Source organism: Carassius auratus, chromosome 9 (genome assembly GCF_003368295.1).
Source record: "Carassius auratus strain Wakin chromosome 9, ASM336829v1, whole genome shotgun sequence".
Lineage (NCBI taxonomy): Eukaryota > Metazoa > Chordata > Actinopteri > Cypriniformes > Cyprinidae > Carassius > Carassius auratus.
The window spans coordinates 22,250,755-22,274,309 of record NC_039251.1 but is presented as its reverse complement, the minus strand read 5'-3'; the positions used below and the strand labels follow the sequence as shown (position 1 = coordinate 22,274,309).

At 37.5% G+C, this 23,555-nt stretch overlaps 1 protein-coding gene across 1 annotated transcript; it reads left to right on the top strand.

Annotated features, from left to right (window-relative positions):
• The first annotated feature begins 5,829 nt into the window (after positions 1–5,829).
• On the top strand, positions 5,830–21,556 carry wnt10a (wingless-type MMTV integration site family, member 10a). Its single transcript, XM_026272045.1, has 4 exons — positions 5,830–6,259; positions 7,116–7,378; positions 10,162–10,535; positions 20,667–21,556. The coding sequence occupies exons 1-4, from the start codon at positions 6,030–6,032 to the stop codon at positions 21,132–21,134; spliced, it is 1,335 nt and encodes a 444-aa protein (XP_026127830.1). The 5' UTR covers positions 5,830–6,029; the 3' UTR covers positions 21,135–21,556.
• The last annotated feature ends 1,999 nt before the right edge of the window (positions 21,557–23,555 follow it).

The window sequence follows — 23,555 nt, the reverse complement described above, 5'->3', positions numbered from 1 at the left end:
ATGTTATTTACAGTTAAATGAAAGGGTAGGCTATTATATAGATTCATTTATATTTCATGCTGTTAGCTGAACTTTAGAGTTATTTTTTTTTACCCACTTAAGAACGTCTTTATATGCAATTTCTTAATTACTAATAGTGTCTTTGAAACTATTCTGCTATTGAAGCTTGTGTGCCATGTAATTACATATATATATATAATTAAAATATAATTAAAACAAGATTATTAAAACATCATACGATTTTAAAAGTACTTTTAATTTGGCATTATTGCAAAGTACATTTAGAAACAGTCATGAAAATTAACTCTCTTAAAGTACGCTTAATTGATTTTTTTTATTATTAATATTGTATTATGGACAGTGGTTTTTTATAATACTTTTAAGATTTGAAGTTCCCTAAGTGCACATTCAATACAATTAAGCACACTTCATTTTCACAAGGTATTTTGGGAAATTCTATATGTTCAGTGACGTGATATACTATAGCCCATCTACTGTAAAACTAGTCTAAACATTATTTGGATAATTTGGTAATAGTATTGTACATGTACATAATACTGGTTATTCTCAATTAGAAACTACTGTAGAGTGTTATCTTACAGAAAAAAAAAAAACCTTAAAAAGCTGTCTATTTGATCTAACAACTAAATTTAGTTTGGTTGGTAGGTCGATTCAGTGGTGTTATATATTGCAATATTTTTGACTAGTAAAATAGTGCTTTTGTTTAAAAATACTGTATCCAAAATCCATACTGTAGAAATGTTATGCATAAACTACCCCTATGAAATAAAACTAAGCACATTTTTTACAGTGATCACATAGATCCCTGCAGTGTAGCAAACAGAACAATAACTGTTTTCTAATCAGTGCATTACATTCAATGAATGAGACCAAAAGTGCCGAGAATATGCAGTTGTTAGTTGGTAGCAGAGCAGCAGCACCTGTCAGACAGTCGTATGGGATTAGTATGAGGGTTAAGCGCTTGGCTGAAGTGGGAAGATACTCTTCTGAAAACCGGTGGTCTTTGTGGATAGGGATTTGTTGTACATTCCAAGAGAAAAGCTGGAAGAACTGATGTGCAGAGGGATAAAGGGGATCATAGATTATTTTGGTGTCCCAGAATGCACCAAATTTTCCTTTGTAGAGTGAATGCCTACATCTGCGATTCAGTGTCGTTTTCTTTTTCAGACAGTTAAAGGTGATTTCAGAATGCTTTGATTGATTTCTGAGAACACAAAAGTTGACCAGAAGCTGCTGTTAATTCTTCAGATAGGCTCTTCATTTGCTGGACTTTTTTATTGTTTAAATGCAGAACCTTTCGAGATCTTTCAGACAGATTAAGTATGTGAGTGCAGTGCATCGTGGGAGGTTTACTCATAGAATCTTGATGTAGACATCCTGCAAGGTCAGAAGTGTTCACCGTGTCCAGCTGTTCATAGCGAATGACCTCCGAATAACTCTTGCTTCTGTTATCTTCACCATCATCTTAATGACCGCAATTCACAGGTGAAACGTCTCCCTCGGTTTTATACTGTTTGTCTGCCATTGTCTCATTTCTCTCTCCCCTCTCTCTCTCTCGCTCTCTCTCTCTCTTTCTCTAGATCAGAAACCACCAGCATGCAGATTTTATTTTGGAATGGAGCTTTCATTCTTCTCTGAGTAAACGGTTTGCTTACGAATTAATAACAGAAGCTCCGATCGGTGCAGAATCAGGGATATATACCTCAGCGTAAGAGGTAATGCCCTGTGACGACCCCACACCACAAACTTTGTACAGAGTTGTTTCTGTATATTTTATGTATATACCATAGGGTTCAAAAGTCAGAAACCACATTGAAAATATAGGATTTTAAATGAATTTAAGTTCTAGATATAAACAAACAGTTTTAGTACCATTGAAAATAAAATTTTAATGAAAAAATATACTTTCTAAACATTTCTTATTTGTTTTCAAATTCACATTTTTTTTAATGTTTAAATATACAGTTTTCATTGTTAGCATTTTTAAAGTTTTAATTTGATGACAATATTAATTAAAGGAATTGCATTAAATTGATCAAAAGTAACATTTATAATGTTACAAAAGATTTCTATTTTTCAAACTTTCTATTCATCAAAGAAAAAGTTTCACAAAAAAAATATTATTCAGTACAATTGTTTTGAATATTAATAACAATAAGAAATGTTTCTTGTTACTGCATATGTACTGTACATATTCAGTGAAAAAAAAAGCAGGTGGTCTCTTACTTTTTACCCTACTGTTCCTCCAAGAAAGGCAAATTTTCTGTACGCTATACTAAATTGTGGCACACTGCCATCAAACCGAGCATATTTCTATCAAATGGCAAACAACTTTCTTATCTCTAATACATTCTCCTGCTTCACATACCTTTATAGTCATATCATCTGCTGCAGTAACCCAAACATCTTCACAGTACCAAGAAAAGCAAGCAAGCGGGTGCAATTCTGCTCAATTAGTGATAGCAAGCAGTAACCCAAGCGGTAAAGAAAACAAGCAACGCTCTGCTGTTTTTCAATAGCCATGGCTTAGCCAACTCAGCAGCTGGGCAAGTAGCCGACAACAGGAATCTCTGAATATCAGTACCAACAGAAATTGTTTGTGATACACAAACCGAACATCTCCTCTGATTTAATAGCTAGAAGAAGAAGGGCCAGTAGGGGGAGCTTCAGATATCATGTCCTAACTGCTGGTTTGACATGTTCAGACATTAATTGCTAGTCCATTTGTAGCCTGCATTGTGGTATGGAATTCATTGTGAATAAACATAGAATGCAAATGTTCAAAAATGTATTTATCCATTAAAATAAATATTTGATCCATCAGCAAGTATTCAATTTTATCTACGTATTTATCGACCCAACATCTGCATTTGTTGATGTAGATGTTTATTTTTTAAGGAATCGTGTTCCGCTGTTGAAATGAGTAATTAACTACAGGTTTCCATCAAAGAGAAAACTTCCTGTTGTGCTGTTTTCAAAGTGAGTTTGCATGTTATTAACAACAACTAATATACATTAGAAATAACCACTAATACCACATTGCAGCGAACAATTTTACAAACTATCAAAACAGACCGCATCATTCCATGGCCTATAAAGATCTTTTGCGGCCAATTTAAGACATCTCTTAAACAACACAAGACACTCTGTGTTTGGGTTGCTAAGACAGTCAATAACAAAACTTCTCTAATCCCCCAAATGTTTTGCTTCAGCACAATGAACATTTAATTGATTGCAACCATTCCACATATCAACAAGCAGATCAGAGGGCAACGGTTCTTGGGAGCTGCGCACGCTGCGCTGTACCGCACAATGCTTATTTTCCTCTATCCTTTGAGCGTCCTCACTTTCTGTGTCTTATAGGAGCCAATACCTACACCATTAGGCCAATCAAAAAGTCCTTTTCCCATCATGCTCTAATGGCTTAACGACAGAAAAGAGACAAATATTCCAGTGGGAAAAACCAAAGCTTAGTACTCAACTTTATTCTCCCCTGAAAAAAGGAAAGGTTTCCCTGCAAGAACTCATTTCTCCACAGATGTGTCATTGCTCCGCAGCAGGGGGTTGAACTTTCTAATTCTTTTAAAAACCTTCTTGGTGAGACGTCCTGCGGGAGCCCCAGTAATTGCGGTGTTGATCTTTTTACCCTCTGTTCTGTTTCTCCTGTGGCGTCACATCTTTTGCCCACTCATGAAAGGAGGAAATGCTTATTAAAGGAAGACTGGGAAATGTTTAGCCTCCTTAAAACGAGCATAATTAGGTAAATAAAGCTTGAAAAAAATTCAGAACTGTTTTTCTACACTTTTTTTTTTTTTTTTTACAGGGGGGTAAGTTATATATCTAAGATAATTTTGTTTTTTAGAAAAAATGTTTCTTTCTTCATTTTTGTGTCATTTTCATGTCCGTGTGTTCTCAGTCTATACTGAATCAGTCGTGAAGACTTTCTCGGAGAACTTCTGAAACCTGACAGACTGTAAGTAATTCAGATGTCCCTGGTGGGACCATTTGGACAAGCACAAGAGCTTTTACCATCTACAATGCCATTGCAGCAAGGAAAAGTGCATGTAACTCGCAGCGCACCTCTTTATTGTGGGAAATTCCAATTCAGCATTATCTTTGCCTTGGGCCTCTTCTGGTAATCACTACAATCAATGAACAAAACTGTTTTTTGCTCATGTGAGTCATTACATCACAAGACAGAAATCATTATGTGATTAATGAATGTAAAATTACTGTAATGATTTTGCCTTTTACGAAATGATGTCTTTCTCAGGCATTTAACTCATGATCAGAAGATGTGTTGTTCAGCCGTGGAGAAATGTCATTACTAAATTATCTTAATGCTTTACAATTAAATAGATCATAGAGAAAGGGGTTCCCCAGTTGACACTAGGACACAATTAAAATCAGCATGTGTTAAATTCTTGACCGCAGATCTCTTGGCAAGGATCCACACCAGATGGAAGCAGGATTTTGTTTTTCTGAACGGTGCGACATCTTACTGGTAACCATTTTGTGTCCGTTGTAATGTTTTTAACTTGTCATGAACTAGCAATAAAAACTAAGCTGTGATGGTACCTAATTGAAGACAGAGATCATTATCAATTCATTCACCCTTGTTCAAGACTGAAGTTTTAAACCGTACCGGCTCCCTCCCTGTGACTTTACTGTGACTAAAACCTCCCTGCCACAATGAAGTAACTTTTTTTGTGGTTCGCTTTATTGATACCACTATGCACACACTCTTCATTTAAATCCTGAAATGAAGAATTACAAAGGAGCATTTGGATTTCAAACGTTACAAAAGCTGCGGGAAGGTTTCAGATTTAATTGGCTTGTGGCTCTTTTCTCAGCATGTAAGATGTGGTTGTATTTTGCATTTGTCATGGGTTTACTATAAATTCAGTGTCCATAATTGGGTTTCCAGGTAACATAAACACCAAGAAAGAAGACTGTGGGAATTAAAAATAGACCGTAATTTGAAAGTAAAGTAGACAAAGATTATATTAAGGGACTATTCCCTGTGAAAATACTACATGAATTTAGAAAAATACAGTTTTGATTAGGGCTATGTAATAGAAAGGAATAAAATATACAGTTCACTAAACACATGTTGACCTTTTGTGATAAGTTTGAACAGCTTAGCTCTACAGCAAAACTGAAACCTTTGTGGAACACAAAACAATTCATAAAACAGCAAAATGAAATAAAAAGAAAACATACAAAAATTAATGCGAATATACATTTTATAAAAAAAATTTACATTTAAAATACGTGACAACTTGCTCAAATTAAAAAAAGAAAAAAAAAACTTATTTAACCAGTTTAGATATTGTTTACAATTTGAATTTTGAATTTAAATTGTGATGTTAAATAATATTGCATTGTATTTGTACCTATTATAATATAAGACAGGTCCGAAATTTTTTTTTTTTTTTTTTTTTTTTTTTTTTACACATAGAACCACTGCCAAAGAAAAACATTTATGTAAATGGAATTTTGCCTCAGGATCATTTTCTGAAATACAGTCATATGCATGCTTGATAGGTTTATCTCTGCCTTTGTGTCCTGTCGCGTGTCTCAGTCAAATCCTTCACCATTTATTTTTATCCATTTTCATGGCATGAAAGTACCTCATTAGATTCTATCATTCTCTATCTGTCCCCGAACAATCCCTCACGTCCCAGTGAGTCGTAACTTCCCTGTTTATCGGTTCAATCGGGATTCGTCTAATGAGGCACTTGTCCTGTACGGCAGAACGCTGTGTGTGTGAGTGAGTGTGTGCGCTGACGTAGAGGTGGGCTGGCAGAGAGTTAAGTGTAGTCTGAGTGCCATCAAGATAAGGCAAACATCAGAAGTCCTGAAGACAGTAGATAGCTCAGTCTGAGTACTGATGTGTACACGAGTGTCTTGTGTCAGATGATATCGCAGCGTCGGCTCGCATTTTCATTCATTCTGAAAGCTCAAACTGATAGCTCCAGCAGAAAAGTTGTGAAGTGGTTTCATGAATGAGGTATCACGACATCGCGTGGCACTCTCCAGCATCAATTTATTTTTCGTCGGATTTGGACGACCTGAAGCTGGTCGCCGGGAAGCTGTGCGCGTATTGGACGGATCTTCTCCTCAAGCAGAAGAGTTGTTGTGAAAGAGTTTTGCAGAAGAGCACCAGCAGCAGCATGGATTACTTTTTATTTCGACTCTTCTGCTTTTTGGCTTTGGCGTCGCTTCTAGTTCAAAGGTAAGTACTTGCTCAGTTGTTTCGTGTCAAATTTAAACTATTGCACTGGTTTCTGCAGGTGAATATTGATTCACTCAACACATTTGCTCACGAATATGAACTGGCTTGATATTCTGCAGTACGTGCATCCTAGAACTTTCAAAAACATGTTTTTAAAGTTTTGTACATCTGTTATTGCTTTTACATATTTGAGAAAAGTTTATTTTTTTTCACTCTTTTGTAATTTAACTATTGTACGTGTCATAAAGTCATAAAGTGGGCTATTGATTCAGTTTTAATTTATTGGTATATTTTAATAATTTTGCTAATAAATAATGGCTTTACCAGAGCTTAATTTAATGTCAGTGAAACTTTTGAAAAGTTTGTTTGCAGTTTATTTATTTCTTTATTTGCATTTTCCTTTAATATTATTATATTGTACTGGTAGTTTGCAATGTAGTGGTTAGTTTATACACCTAGGTAAGTTTGTAGTTGCTTATATTTACTTCACAAAACTTTTCTTACTTGTACTGTTATGGAAGGGACATTGCATCTGCTATTTGTCAAGTTAACTCATTCGTAATTGCATCAAATCAGCCCCATTCGATGCCATATTTTGTATACGTATATGGTGTCTTTTTCCAGCACATGGTGTATTTTGTAATAGTCATGAGCATTAGGCTTCTCAGTGGTACTTTTGTCACTTTAAAATGTGCCACAGCAGTTTTGTATGTAATAAAAGGGTCTTTGTATATTCTAAACGCTTAAACAATGCAGAAGAACACAGGGTATTTATTATTTATTACCTCTTTATTTATTGCGTTTTTTTCATGCAGATATATTTGGATACATAATAAAGTTTCATTTGCTCTTCTAGGGCAGACTCAAATGAGATCCTGGGACTAAAGATCCCCTTTGACCCCATTCTCAATGCCAACACGGTGTGTTTGACCTTGCCCGGCCTGACAAAGAAACAGCTGGATGTATGTATGAGACATCCAGATGTGACCGCCTCAGCCATACAGGGCATCCAGATCGCCATCCATGAGTGCCAGCATCAGTTCAGAGGACACCGCTGGAACTGCTCAAGTCTGGAGACCAGGAACAAGATCCCCTATGAGAGTGTTGTCTTCAGTAGGGGTAAGCAACAAAATTAACTTGAACATTTGTAGAAATTGTGACTTTTTTTTTTTTTTTTCATCTGGTTTAGCAAAGTTAGGTGTATAGAAGTACAAAAACTGAGTTTGAAATAAATTTGGTATACGTACTTCATTAACATACTCAACTACATCTTAATTATTTGGCTAGCTAGAAACTAATTCATAATGGGTTAACTAATCCTTAAAGTTTGAATATTGCAGACACACAAATGTTTGATAGTAGAAAAGCTTTATCAGCCATAGGCATATATCACTTAAAGAGTGGATGTAAATATCCTGCAAGAGGGCTTCCCTGGCCAGCTAATGTATTTTACTCTTTACCAGTCCAAGTGCTGTGAATTTGCTTTCAGCATTTTCCCAACCCTCAGTGGCAAAAGCATAAACCTGTTTAGTTAGTTTCTGTAACCCAAAGTGACAGTTTCCTTCAATCTTTAATTCATTTTCCCACTTCCTCCACCATCAGCGCAGCCGGGCATGCCTCTCACTTTAAATTATTTGTTAGATTGATTTGTTCCAGGTCTTTCATTGGCTTGGAAGGAAATCTAAAACAGCATTTCCATGTCCGTGTCTCCTGGCTGCGCCTAAGTGCCGTTTGCCCCCCATAGAATCATGAGAGGATTGCAAAAAAAAAAAAAAAAAAAAAAAAAACACTGCTCTGGCTGGTGTCATGTTTGCACGCTCGTGTGTGTATTTCAGCTTGCAGGTCTTCTCTGCGTGAGTGTGTATGTCACTGTGGGTGGATGGGTGGGTTAATAGGTGTGAGTTCCTGTGTATTTTGAAATGATCAATTGAACATCATTCAGATGTCTCATCTCCGATCTTTGTTCTGTGCCTCAAGAGCAGCTCTGCCATCAGCAAGCATTTTTGGAAAACATAATGAATTTCATACACTGACTGCTTCACACCTGATTTAAGTTTTAAAGGCTAACTAGTCATTTGTAATTGCCAGAGATGGACAAAACAGGACACGGAGGTGAGGCGAGGCTGCATTCTGAAAAAACAAGCCCCAATCTGCATTAAACACTTTTTAAGTGGTAGACACAGGGTCATGGCCAGTTTAAAACTTGTTCAAACTTGGAAATGTCTGTTTCTCTTGAATGATCATTAACAATAAACTAACTTTAGAGGTCACACAAATGCATATGACTGTAGACAGTCAGTCATGCAGAGGTAATAAGCTTTTATATTTTTGTAGAGTTTCTTTCAGATCTTTGACATTAACCGAGTTTTTTCTCCTCTTAATGACGTACCTAGGAAAAAAAAAAAATGATTTAAAGTTAAGTAATTTCATGAAAGAAGCAAAAGTCATTATACATTGTCAGTACATTATATTATATTTCACAGCATGCTGAAGGACAAAATAGGAATTTCATAGCCTTTCAGTTTCTCATATATCTTTCAGATCACTGACATTAATCGGGCACATAGATTTTTTTTTTCTCTTAGTGATTTAATCATTAAAAATACAAATTTTGTATGACATCTATAGAGAGAGAGAGAAAGGAAGAGAGAGATTCATATGCTTTCAGATTGCTGGTCATTTAAATGTCAAGATAGTAATTTCATAGGCTTTCACTTTTATATTTTAATTTAATATTTTCATGTATCCATATTTTATTTCAGATCTTAGACATTTACCAGGCTGATATATATATTATTATTATTAAAAAAAATGTACAGTAATTTTGAATGTATACTTTAGTGGGTCTTTTTTCATGCTGAAGAATAGAATAGAATAGAATAGAATAAATCTTTATTTTCCACCGGGGTGGACATTTTTCTTTGGCTCACCGCAACGTACAGGACAGATAAACATACAAACAATGTCTCAAGCATAATAATAAAATAAAAAAATAAAGAAAGATACAAGGCAAAATATCATCTTAAGAATAATATACTTAGATGCATTAAAACAGCAGCTCATTTGTTTGTTGTTACTTTGTTTGGAAGTGCTCTTTGCTTTGAACAGGCAGAAGGAACTATAAACTATTTAGCCTTTATGGGCTCTTTCATGTTCCTGAGCATGGCCTTCTTTAATTCCCCATCTGTCCCTGAAAGTCATTCAGGAGAGTCTGCTTTTATGAGACCTACGGTTATTTTTTTATTTTTTTTTGAGACCATTAGCTTTCAACAAGCCTTTAGCACAAAACCTGCAGAGGGAGAAAAAAACTGTGTAATTAAATACTGTTATACAAGAACAATAACATAACTTGCTACTGCTAACATATGGCTCTCATGTGTTCGAACGTATTTGCTGAGGAATTTCTTAAAATCTTGTCGGAAAGCCTTAAAGTCTGCCACACTTCAGGTCCAATAAATAGCGCAGCGGATGAGAGCTGAAATCCAGATGAGCGGCATGTGATTAGTACAGCTCAAACAGCCACTAACAGTAGCCAGGTTAATTGTAGCCACGTTTTGAGCTCAGCACAGAGCCTGTGCACAGATGAGCATGTCTGTGCTTAGCCACTTTAACCAGAGCCCTCCACACCTTTTCCATTGTTCCTGCATGTGCATGCTTTGGATGCTTAAGCTCAGCACAGTATTCACTAACTTTGTCCTGTGAGGTCTTTCTGTTGCTTGTTGTGAGAAGGAGTATACCGGTACTTCTGTCAAACATCAGGGCTAGTGCGGTTTCTCCTTGAATGTGATAGCAATCTTCTGCATAAAGCACAGAGAAAACATTTCCAGGGCAAAGTGGGGAGCTTATAGACAATGTTTAAGTGAGGCTTGCCTAAATAATCCCTTTTATTGTCTCTTTGGCAGGATTCAGAGAAAGCGCATTTGCCTATGCCATCGCAGCGGCCGGAGTGGTGCATGCCGTATCCAACGCCTGCGCCATGGGCAAGCTGAAGGCCTGCGGCTGTGATGAGAAACGCAGAGGCGATGAGGAGGCATTCAGGATCAAACTGAACCGTCTCCAGCTGGAGGCCATTAACCGGGGGAAAGGCATGGTGCATGGTGTGATGGAACACTTTCCCGCCGACGCTCTTGGCCCCCAGGACTCCTGGGAATGGGGCGGCTGCAGTCCCAATGTAGAGTTTGGGGAACGCTTCTCCAAGGACTTCCTGGACTCCCGTGAGACGTACAGAGACATTCACTCCAGGATGAGACTTCACAACAACAGAGTTGGCAGGCAGGTGAGAGACAGCGTTATGTTGGTTGTGTGTGTGATGTGTGACACTAAGCCTGAATGAATCAGCAGTGTTGGATTGCATTTCCAAAGAGTGCAAGGGATCATCTTACGCTCCCTTTTAATGTGCGTTAAAACCCATGTTCAAAGATGAGCGCCTCTTTTCTACTGAGATACTATAACCGTGTCACATGTACTATAGGAGACAATAGCTGTTGAGTTCCTCCTTTTGATGTACCTAGAAGCTACAGATTTCCTTAGAGCGGCGGTTAAACATGAAGGGACACTCATGTTGCAGCTGTGCTCTTGAAAGCTTCATCCCTGCCCGTTTTGCCAAGCGTAACATTTTTGTTTGTGCGTTCCCTGAGTCGTGCGATAGTTGGTTTTTCTAAAGCGAGGCCCTGGTATTGCGAGAGGTTTGTTGAACTTTTTGCCTGAGCTCCTGCCTGCATGTAAACGTACGAGCTGGTGCCCCGTCTATGCTCAATTAGGTGCTCTCATGAATCTTTTCCGATCTCCATGCACCCCCCTGAACCACCTACCAACAGCAAAACACTTAAATGAGCAATAACTCCACTCGACCAAAAGCAAACATGTGCTTCTCTGAAATATGTTATCTTTGGATTTGGGAATGTTTAAAAGGCATTTAAGCTTTATCAAAATATGCCTTCCCTGGTGTTGCCTTTGATCAGTGAGTCCCTCCTGGTGGCAATGTGTGATGTAAGGGATTGAGGTGTTGTCTCTTTGTGTTGTTGTACTAATTAGATAATAAGAGACACATTAGCGGCACTGAGCGGTTAAAGGGATAGTTCACCCAAAAATGCAAATTTGATGTTTATCTGCTTACCCCCAGGGCATCCAAGATGTAGGTGACTTTGTTTCTTCAGTAGAACACAAAGCAAGATTTTTAACTCAAACCTATGCAGCCATTCAGTGATATAATATAAGTGAATGGAAATCACGGCTTTAAAAGTAAAAAAAAAAAAAAAACATAGACAAACAAAACCAAATTAAACCCTGCGGCTCGTGATGGTACAGTGATGTGCAAAGATACAAAAAGATCAGTCTGTGCAAGAAACTGAACAGTATTTATATAATAATTTACCTGTTATTCACCACATTGTCCGAACTGTCCTGGGCGTGTTCGCGTCTTTTTCTTCAGCCGTCCCATGATGCGTCTTTTCTTTTTCTTCTTGCTTTACGGCAGATCGCAGACTTATGAGTGCATTACTGCCTCCTATCTCTCAAAATGACCATTGACATCCACATTCTCAATTAGGGATCCTAAAGGCCTTGTGTTTCATCAAAGGGCACTGCTGTAGTAAAAAAAAAAAAAAGTCTGTATGATGCAGTTTGTTGTATAGAACACAAGGTCATCAGACATATGAAATAACACATATTTTTCCAAATTTATTTATCAACCAAAAATGTTAGACAAATCAAAACTATTTTATATTTTAGATTCATTCCTCTTTACTTTGATAACACTCTGGATATAGTCCCATCTTCATGAGGAGCATCCAGAACTGTCTTTCCAACAGATCCGAGGGATTTTTTTAAGTTATCTGGCCACTTGTTCACTGTTTTTCTTCTTCACTCTGCAGTCCAAGTCAACAATCCCAAAAGTGACAGTTTTTTCTAAGCATTTAAAAAAAAAAAAACAGCATTAAGGGACCAGTGGATGGAGTTTATTTTTACAGAGCATCAACAGAGTTGTGCAAGTGTTTTTGTTTGTTCCCTGCATTTCGAAGGGTTCGAGCCCCGCTCGGACCGAGTCGTTGCTGCTGCTGCTTTCGTTCAGTTTCAGCCTCGGCATCTGATTCTGGATTATAAATAAACGGCTGAATCTGACTGTAAGCTATTGTTTTTTTTGGATGATGGTTTTTCCCTCACGGTAATGTCACAGCTTCCACATGCTCTCAACACAAAAGCCTACTGGCGCTCGTGATTCTTTAGCTCCGCCCACACGTCACGCCTCCAGCCGGTCATGTTTTTCCGAGAAAAATCCCGAGACTATCTTTCTCTTATGAATATAATAAAACTAAAGACTTTTTGGAGTTATGAAGGATGCAGTACTTCTCTATAGGTACTCAAGATTAACAGGATATTGAGTGAAAACGAGCATTTCACCCCCCCTTTAAACTTCAAATATGAGAGTGTGTATGTGCGTCAACTATGTGTAGTATGTCTATGTCCATAAGTCCATAAGATCATGAAAGTTAAGTAAATAAAATTAGTTGAAATAAACCTTGCATGCAGAATGTAATGCCATTCCTGTCATATTACTCTTGCAGGCCCACTATCCGCGTATTCATTGGTTGAGGCCAGTTATTTTGGTTTGACATGGCTGTTGGCATTACTTCACAACACTTAAAAGTCATTTTAGTCAGTACTTACTGTAGGAATTAGAACGTATTTGCTGAAACTTATTTTCAACTTCATTATATAAAGCTCTGCCTTCCTGCTGTTGGGATAGAACATAAGTGTTTGTACTATTCCTACTCTTATAAACCACCACTTCTTGTAATCCTGAGGTAACGTTTTAAATTTAGCTGGCACTTTTATTCATAGAAACTTCAATTGCATTCAAAAGATACATTTTTACCAGTTTTTGCATTCCCTGGGAATCAAAGCAATGGCCTTGGCATTGATATCGTTATGCTCTACTGACTGAGCAGTATTTTAAGAGTTTCACTATAGCTTGTAACTTCAATATTAGCTATTTGAACTGCTTTTGGTGTGGCTGCTCCTCACACAGTGACAGCTCATCAGCCATTCTAGACATGGGAGGTAAGATATCATCATGGATTATTCTGTTATCACTCTTTATCGGGACGGTACAGAGCTAAAGTGTAAATGACCACGATAAGCTCAGATTGGCTTCACTGGCAGGTCCACACAGACAGTGTCGCAGATTGTTCATTGTTTGCTGCTTCCTCTTCTATAATTTGTCTCTGTATCGTTCCATCAGTTTTCTGCTTCCCTTGATTATTCAGACAAAACATGGTCAGTCCCAAATAAAGTAACAGATAGTAGCCATGTTTGCCGTCTAAAGCACTTCTACTAATTCTCATGCCCAATTCTGTCTCACGCTATAAGCTAAGACACATCGTTCTAGAGACTGTAAATTTGGTATATTTCTAAAATCTCTGTTATTGATGAATTATGTCACAGTCTACTGATTAATCATGATAATTATCATGATCATTGTGGATTTTTCTGGCAAAAGTCACCCATTCTTGGACTCTGAGATGACATTTCAAAGGATTTTTATTGTTATCAGTTTCTAAACTGATTAATTGTTATTTATATTGGATGATCTATAAAGAATGCTGGAAGTTCAGGATTTCTGTCTGTGAAGCTCAATTAGGAGGTGTGCCGTTTGATCAAGCTGCCAGCGAGGGTGTGATGTACGGAGAGAGACGCCATTGTTCAGGAATATTTCTTCTGCTCCTGCCAGTAAGCCTATTTGGCATCTGAACCTGATTGTCAGAAAAAAGTTAGACAAGAAAATTTGCAGCTACCGAAATATGTTACTGTTGGCAGGTTTTCCCGAGTCAGTGTCAGTGGGATGAGAAAGGAAAAATGGCAAAATCCTTCATCTTCAATCTTTAATTAAACTCATCTTCTCACAATTCATGAAATATTTATGTTTTTCTCTGCCTAGCCCATTGTCTTTGGCAGTTGGGTCTCATCATTTTGGCAGATGGGTGATGTGAGGTAGGGGTCCCGGCTGGCTAGGACGCTCTGTATCGCAGAGCTTTTTTATTTGCAAGGTTTGTGACACAATACTCCCCTACCTCCCTCCCCGGGAAAGGTAGTCGCTTGTCGAGGAATGTAGTGACTTTACTGGGATGTACATGTCGCCTCATGCCCACCCTCTGGTTCTCACGACGTTCAGTCTTGTTAAAAGCTCTAATTAGTGGCTGCTGGCTATTTGGAAACAGATGTTTAAAGCCAGCAAAAGATTTTAGACATCAAACACAGCGGGAAGTAGAAAGACATTCGCCCTTCCTTCCCCAAATACAACTTTTAAACAGTCTGTCACTGGCCAGGGCAACACAGAGGGGAAAAAAAAGGAAACTGCATGAAGAGAATCGATTTAATTGTATTGTTTTAGTATTTGCCATTCACTGCCTCTGGCAACATTATATGGATCGGCAGGGCAAAAAGAACAGGGCATGTTTTTATGGTTGCAGTAGTTGCCGATTACATGGCAACGTCTAGTGGGGTTGTAAATTATTTTTTGCATGTTTTCATTGGAGCTCCTTCCACTCAATGAAGACCGGTTGGAAAGCCATGCGGCATTTCTACTTTTAGAGCAAAGCAAGCAAAGGGCAGGAGACGGTACAGAAACACAGTTTATAAGAACAATGTTTTGACCTTAAAGTATTAGTGACATTTCCTCTACATTTCTTTGCTGTGTATACCACACATGATTTAAATTTAAACATGTTTAATTTACCAAATACATCACAGTCTGGTCATGCATTTGTCCGAGACTTTAATGAAGACGTGTGTTGGGACATTGAGGTTTTGTTGGAACGCCTCCTCTGAAACATCAAAGGAACGGAGCAAAACTCATTCAGCAATTCATCAAGAGCCATTAGATGGAGGATCATGCTGTCAGGCACCCTGTCATCATTTTGTCCTAGATCTTAAGTGAAGTATCCAGCTTATAGCCTACCTAACGGTGTCTTACTGCGACTACAAAGCCCTGAACACAAAAGTGCTCCACACATGATTGTCTCTTTCTGTGGTGACAGACATTAATATGTTCCTGATTTTTGGCCTGGCATGCAAAGATTTTAGACATAAATATAGCTGTAATGTAGATAAAGACATCATGACCTTTCAATTTTCTTTCACGCTCACATTCACAAAAATGATGAGAATGAATTGCATTGCAGACATTAAAGAAATTAGTAATGCAAAAGTTTAAGCCATAGCACATTTGATTTTCTCTACAGCTTTACTTTTGTCACCCATACAGGGGTGCTGGCTTTACTGCTCCTCAAGCTGTTCTTTGTGGATCTAAATTTCATACATGGATGCCTTTGTTCTCAGATCAACATTATCTGGAATAGTTTTACACTAAATTGAAGGAATATGAACACTGCCATGTGGAAACTCTTTATCAGACAGGAAAAAAACCTTGTTGCCATATGGCAGTTTTGTGCCACATTGGAATAGCTGTGATGTATTTTCTCATTGGCATTTTTTTATAAATGGAGTATTGAGTATATTACTGCACTTGTGCATGAAAAATGTGCATTTATTAATGTGCGCTGATTTTTCTGAACACATGAAACAAATCATTATTGAATTATTTGTTTCATGTGTTTTTAAAAATATGCACACTTACATTTGACATAAAAGACCAAGAAGAAGAGTGCACAGCTGGCTAACACTGAGCATGTTTTTAAGAGGAATAAATGACAATGATTCACTCGCTTTAACTAGAGTTTGAAATGTACTTTATAAATACCTCAAATTAATAAAGAAACATAAATTGAATGAGTTATTTGAAAGTTATTTTTATTTAGAATAACAGGCACCCGTTAATTGTACAAGAAGTGGTACGTTTCTGGGGAATTGTTGACATTTGGAAACTCTGTAATGGAAACTACTGAGAGACTAACATTTTTTTTTCTTTAAAAGCAGTAATATTTCTTTCATTAAAATGTAATAAGTTTCTCTACTTGTTTAAATTACTTCTGAAAAGGCGGCATGACAGAGAAAAATTATTTTCACCCACAATATCATAGCCGAACATTTTTCGCCCCAGTGAAATCCGGATGAACAAAATAAAATTCCATGCAAAAATGCAGCACATTAAAAAAGTTACATGTGTCGCAAATGTTGTTTCAGGTTGATAGTATTCTCGAAAGTATTAAGCTATAATGGCTTAATTGACAAGTCCCAAAAAATTGAATATTATTGTAAAAGCTACTTAATTTAATTATTAGTTTTTACATTGTTGATGTATTGTGAAGGAAAAAGCATCTGACTTGAGGGGACTTGCATCTGTATTTCGTGTATACTGCCTGTGGTCCAAATGTGCTACCAATGTGTTTTACTTGATCTCAGTCTGGTGCCAGTTTATGGGTGAGCCTGTCTCACTTTTTTTTTTAATTAAAGTGTCCCAGATGTGGCTCTCAATTTGCTCTGCACCAATGAAATTACAGCACACCCTTGAAAACATCCACATCCACTGAATTTCGGAAAAGAAAATGTGCACATTTATAGGCACTAATATGTTTTGCTTGCAGATCCATTTATAGTGGCTTCTGCTGTGTTGCTGTAGCTCTGGAGCACCACGTTTTGCTGTACACATCAAATGCTGGTGAATAACTGCAACACTTCTTCCACGGCGAATCTGCCAAATACATGTCATAGGTTTGCTCTGTGCTCGATACCAACCTCGATTGCTTGCAGGTTGCGTATAAATGTACCGGTATGTCTCTTTACATATGAAGCCCTGTTTCCCTATAGAAAGGTAAGATACGTTGAAAAGCAAATGTGTTGATAAAGCCCATTGTTTCTCAAGTTTCATTCTGTGCTAGCAGGGTGGTGCAGAGGCTTGACAGGCTTTACTTTAAGGATTTTAATCTGTTCATGGCAGACGCACGAATGAGCTGCGCTTCCTGCACTTCATCTGTAGCTCCTCAGGCTAGACAGTCTGCCAGGCTTCAGTCAGATGCTCCACCTCTCCACACACCCGATAGATTATCCTGTTGTCACTTAAGCAGGGCGGCAGCTTCCAAGAGAGCACTTCCTGTCTCTTCCTCGCTTCCTCCACTGCCTCGCACCCACACTGCTCCTGCCATTAGGTGCCAAGTCCAGGCAGAGGAGGAAGAAGAGCAATCAGACCCTGCGATCTTCCATCCCAACCCTGTAGCTTCCTCAGCACAGGCCGCACATGGCAAGAGCAGGCATGTCCACTTCCTAACTGCTGGAGGTGTGACATTTAAATTGCCGTCAGGTTCTCGGCACTCAAAGTGCAAGGATTTGAATATCCTTATTTGTCTGTACCCGCATCGCATCGGCCCCCAGGGAACTGATTTGGCTTCCTTTTGAAAGGCTGAAGTCTTTCGAAACAATGACCCTGACATGATGCTGGTGATACACGGGTTAATCTTTGTTAATGCTTCACAGAGGTGTTCACCTCAGACTGAGCGAGATCAGCCTGAAATTCTGGTGTTTTGTCAAAACAGTTTTGTAGTACCTGATTTGCCATTGTGGGCGTATTGTTGTGATTGATCAGTGTTATCTTTGGCCTCAGTATGGGTGTGATATCTGTTTTATGTCTCTTGACTCTTTGAGCCCATTCATATAAAATAGACCTGCTCCATTTGCATGCGCACCTATGGTGGCTAAGAGCTTGAAATAGAAACCACCGGCATGCAAACCGTATAGCCTGAAGAAGTCACGATCTTCAGGCATGGGAGATGTCTGCTTTTGACAACTGCTGAAAGTGACCTGCGACTCGAGGTGAACGGCAACAGTTGTCAGAACATTGCGTTTTAGCAGACCTTGGCCCTGGAGGATCGAAAAGTTGTTTTGAGTCATTTCAGAAACTGAAAAAATATGTCCTGGATTGTGACACCACGGCATAGGAGGGGGGAAACTGAAGAAATAAAAACACAGGCCATGGCTGAGTGACGTGAAATAGCACAGGTTCATTTTATACAGTGAAACCTAATCCATTGAGTTTTGACAGACAAAACTCGACTTATCTCTAAAGATGTTCAAACTGTGTTTTGTCCCGCGGTGAGCGCTAGGAAGCCTGAGACAGTGTGAAATGTGGGATTGCTAAGCCTTAATGTTTGTGCTTGTGTTGTTGATATGGGTGGGTGCTGGGGCATCTGTCAGTCGTGAGGGTGGCCCCTCTTCCTCTTGGTAATTGGATCTAAAAGTTTATAGCTGGGGATGACAGACAAGTGCATTGTTGAGAGAATGGGAGGTCTGAACTTGTGAGTAGGGCATCCTCATCTCCAACTCTGAAATGTCATGTGATGGAACTAATAACCACAGAGAAAAAAAAAGTGCATGAGTAATACTAGAATGAATATATGTTGTTCTTCATCTGGATTTATTAATTTATTTTGTTAATAATTTTTCTTGCATTATGTACAATGACTTGAACATGCCTCTTCTGCATGGATTTTAATTTATGATTTTTTTTTTGTTTTTTGTTTTTTGGTGTGCATAAAGTCAATAATGTCAGGGTGATAGAACTGTTCAGATTTTATAAATAAAAGTGTATCATAAAAAGTCATATCATAAAGTGATAATTAAAGTACTTTAAAAAATGTTGTCAGCCAAATTGACATTTCATTTGACAAGTCTTGTGGTCCAACCAACATGTAGAAGCATGCAGAAAACAAAACAATACAAAAAACAGGAACTTTAATTCGTAGAAAGGAATCTTCTTTATAATTTTTCATGACCTTAATGAAAAGCTTAATGAGTTATATGAATTTATTCATAATATTTAAATAATTTTTTCCTTTAGCTATTAACGAGCCAGTAAAATTCTAAGCTTCCTATCACTGTTTATAAGTCCTGTACAATAGGTTTAAATCCATCCAAGGTTAAAAAACATTGTCATTTTGTCAAAATATCATTTTAAAATTACCTCAATTCTCAGAGATCCCCAAACGGTTCGCGCGAAGTTGTTCAAAAGATTCAGTTTCCTTAAACCCCACCTTTCGGTAGCATACTTTGTTCTGATTGGTCAACTGACATAGTTTTGATTGGTTGTTCCGCACACAACTTCACGGTAAACTATGCGTTAGCATCTGTTTAGGGAGAATTATGTCTTATTCCTCTCATCGCGAAGCAAACAGTAAAATAAAAAACTTGAACAATCTCGCTGCTTTTTCTTCTGTGTGTGCGTATTCAAGCCGCGCGCTTCAGTTTGAATCTGAATAGCGCGTTCAGCGCGGGGGCATGGTCACATTAGATATAATGAAGGGAGACATGAAAAACAGACATCGCGTTGTTTTGATATGGATTACTTTATCACAGAATATCTGTTAGCAGCACTTGTTACACTTCATTTTAATGACGTGTTTGTAAATGAAGTTCAGCACAGATAAAGACTGCAGACAGCACACATACTGATAAGACGCTCGGGAGAAAACAGACACATAACTTCATAATCATACTTCGCGTTGTGATTCGGAGATGCTTGTTGGTCTAAATAAAGTTGGTAATGAACCCTCTTTTATGGCCAAACGCTTTGAAAATCCTGCCTTGTACTCACCGAGATTAGAAAAGCAGTCATCAGTGAAATGTTGTGAACACAACAAAAGGGATTTGTTGTACTGCTCTGGTATTGTGGTAAAAATGAATTTTAGCCATTGGTTCTTCTGATCTTCATTCTTTGGCAGTGAAAATAAAACAAACTTGCCTTAACAATTAAAAACACACTGTCTCCTCGACATGATGCTATCACACCAACTGCTAACCAGAGTGTCTGTGTGGGGGGTGGGGCAGGTCAGAGCTTCGTTTATCCCAAGACGGTAGGCGGAGATTATTCTGCAAAGTGTTCTAGTGACGTACATAGAGATGGGCAAAAGATTTGAAATCTATAACGACTCGTTTCAGCGATTCAGAGTCGACTCCTTACTTTAGAAGCCAATAACTTTATAAATCGTGTACTTTTTGGTTTAATTACTTTACACATTGTTTACACTGATGGACAGCTACATCATACACTGTAATACAGGTAATTTTTGATTTCCCATCTGTGTGGCTCTTTAATTAGGTCCTCGTAGATGTAGTTGAAAGAGGGCAGGAATCAATGATTGAGGAATCATTTCTCACATATGTAATTTGAAACGTTGTCCATCAACAGTTCCGTTATTAAAAGATTTAAAAACTATATTTTTAATAAAAAAAATTAAAATAATTAAGAACTAATTTTCCTTACTGTGTTCACTTTTAAATGTCATTGACTCATCTATTAATATCTGTTTCTTATTCCATTCATCACAAATCAGTGATTCAACTAATAAGGGCCCAGATGATTTTCCACTAATGCATTGCAAAGTATAGATTGCCAGGTATGGTCCAGATGCTGTGGTTTCCAGATATTAACATCTTCCTCATCTGTTTTGCTTGTGTGCAGGTTGTGGTGGACCACATGAGGAGGAAATGCAAATGCCATGGCACATCAGGAAGCTGTCAGCTCAAGACCTGCTGGCAGGTGACTCCAGAGTTCAGAACGGTGGGCTCTCTGCTGAAGGAACGCTTTAATATCGCCACGCTAATCAAAGCCCACAACAGAAACACAGGTCAGGTGGAGCATGCCCATCCAACACACCGACGGAGAGCCAATGCAAACGATCTGGTCTATTTTGAGAAGTCCCCGGATTTCTGCGAGAGGGACCCTGGATCGGACTCTGCTGGGACGCAGGGTCGGATCTGTAACAAGACCAGCCAGGGAATGGAAAACTGTGAGAGCCTGTGCTGTGGCCGGGGCCACAACATCTTACAGCAGACTCGCAGCGAACGCTGCAATTGCAAGTTCCACTGGTGCTGTTATGTTGTGTGCGAAGAGTGCACGATAACAGAGTGGGTCAGCGTCTGCAAGTGAAACAAGCAATCATCTATTAAATGTACAAAAACTGACATTTAAACAGGGAAAGACTGAGAAATTCCTGCCTTTTGCAATGGACTGCCGTTTCCATGATTCGAATGGAAAGCACAAAAGTGGACTGAGATGAATTGAGTGCTAGAGAAGTGTGCACGTGTTTGCACACTGCATGGGTCCAAGCACAAGATTTCAGACTGATTTTGGACTTGCACTGCATATAATTTCAGAAAGTATTTTTAATTTAAATAAATTAAGAATATGGGTATATTGTTGAGTATATTATCAACAGAGCACTCATCGACACTACGTGGTGTTCGTTTTATTTCAGTTTTCAGATATCTCAATGACTCCTAGTCTTGTAATATAGCACCAAGCAGACGCATGGGATTCCGGTACTTAAAGAAGAGAAATATATAAATACACACACGTATATATATATATATATATATATATATATATATATATATATATATATATATATATATATATATATATATAGTTAGTACTATCATATACTTTTGCACAGACCCATTTATCAGAAGAGTTTACCAAATAAACTCTGAGTATAAAAATGGTATCATATACCAGTAAATATCAATTCAAAAAGGCCAGCATGTCTTGTTTCAGTTTCCAGTGATTGTATATATAACCACTTTAATGCTGGTAAAAGTGTAAACTGGTCTTCAAAGGCTTTTTAAACAGTCAAATGAACAGATTGCAAGCTGTGGATCAGTTCTGGTGACCAGCTGAAAGGACAACACTGTTATATGGATATTTGTCATGGACAAATCTTATGAAAAACAGATTGTAGAAAGCATCTGAGGAGACTAAATATGTGGAAGAAGCTGGACTGAACCTCTACAGATGCTTGTGTGCATGTTGTTTCGCTGCAATCTGTTGGCTGTGCCTCTGTTCACTGTAACAGGAACATATTCACCAGAGCTTTTAATGTCAGTCAGTAGATATTTAGACAGATGTATAATCACCTCCTGATCACCACACCCATAATGTGGTAGCTTTAGGTCCCCTCGACTCAGCAAACTTTATATAATAATAAAATAGCTCAATTTCTGCCAGCTCATTCTTCAAGTGACTGTTCAGACATGACTATTCAACATTCAAAGTTGTTTTAGCATCTCTTCAGATTGCTTGAAGTCTTATATAATGTCTTGCAAGAAGTAGTAAAATATCACTGGATATTTTATGAAAATAACTGTTCAAGGCAAGCAAAAGCAAGCAAAAGAAACTTCTATAAGTCTCAGATTTTTTTTTAGTTTAAAAACCATTACTTTGATCAATAATTACAATAATACAATAATAATAATAAATACAATAAGCTTTTGTACACTTTTTTCCATATTTAAAAAATGTCTTAGTATCATATGAAAATAAAGTACATCATTACATTTTAAAGGGAGCGCCAACAATTGTTTTCATATAGTAGTTTTAAACTTTGTCCAATAATGAAAGAAGAAAAATATATATATATTTGTTTTTGTTTTAATCTGCTAATCTTGTTCTGTTCTTCTGTTTTGCTTTGTTGTTGGATTTATTTATTTCTGTGATGTTTCTCATGTTAAAATATAAGCCAAAACATCGGATATGCATTTGTAAAAATATACAGAGTCAGTTGAATTGAGTTGTCAGAGTTGAGTTCCGGTTAACTTTAATTTAGTTTGATTGTTTGCACATTTAGACCAATTATTCTGGAGAAAATGACTGACATGAAATATTGTGTGGGGTGAGCGCGATTAATTTTTTTTTTTTTTTTTTTTAATGGTATAATTTTTTTTTTACGTTTGAATATATAAGTTATTTTATTTTATGGATAACTTAATATTTGTAAAACAATAAAGAACTTAATTATAAATAGTTGATGGGTGATATTGATATTCCTGCAAACAAGCTTTCACATTTCCCCTGTTTTGCATGTGCAGAAGGAAGAAAACCACCAATATATCCTATTGTGTATGTTTTTTTTAATTTATGGAAAGCATGAGAAAGAAAGAGAGAGAGAGAAGCAAAAGAAAAAATAAATATTTTTTCTTTTCTGTTGTCTGGCAAAAGTAAACTATTTTTCATTTGTGAACTGCATGAACAGTGGTTGTTGCAGGACAAGTGTGTTGTTGAAGCCTGCAGAGAGCTGCCCTCAAGGCTTCAGTCAGTCAACAGCCTTTTGTAGAGTAGCAAAACTGATCATCTCTGCCTTTATATAAACATGTTGCAGCATAAATTAGTCAAGTAACCCTTTTAATCATTAATTACCATAAAGAATGAAGTTGTAACTCATAAAGAACATCATAAAGCCCAGCTCCATGAAATACCAGAAATAAACAAATTTGTGTGTGTGTGTGTGTGTATACAAAGATAGATAGATAGATAGATAGATAGATAGATAGATAGATAGATAGATAGATAGAT

Excerpts from the sequence above, each read along its gene's own strand:
- wnt10a (XM_026272045.1), top strand. The coding sequence starts at position 6,030 with ATGAGGTATCACGACATCGCGTGGCACTCTCCAGCATCAATTTATTTT. Across the intron at positions 6,260-7,115 it reads GCGTCGCTTCTAGTTCAAAG|GGCAGACTCAAATGAGATCC; the intron begins GTAAGTACTTGC and ends TTGCTCTTCTAG. Across the intron at positions 10,536-20,666 it reads ACAACAGAGTTGGCAGGCAG|GTTGTGGTGGACCACATGAG; the intron begins GTGAGAGACAGC and ends GCTTGTGTGCAG.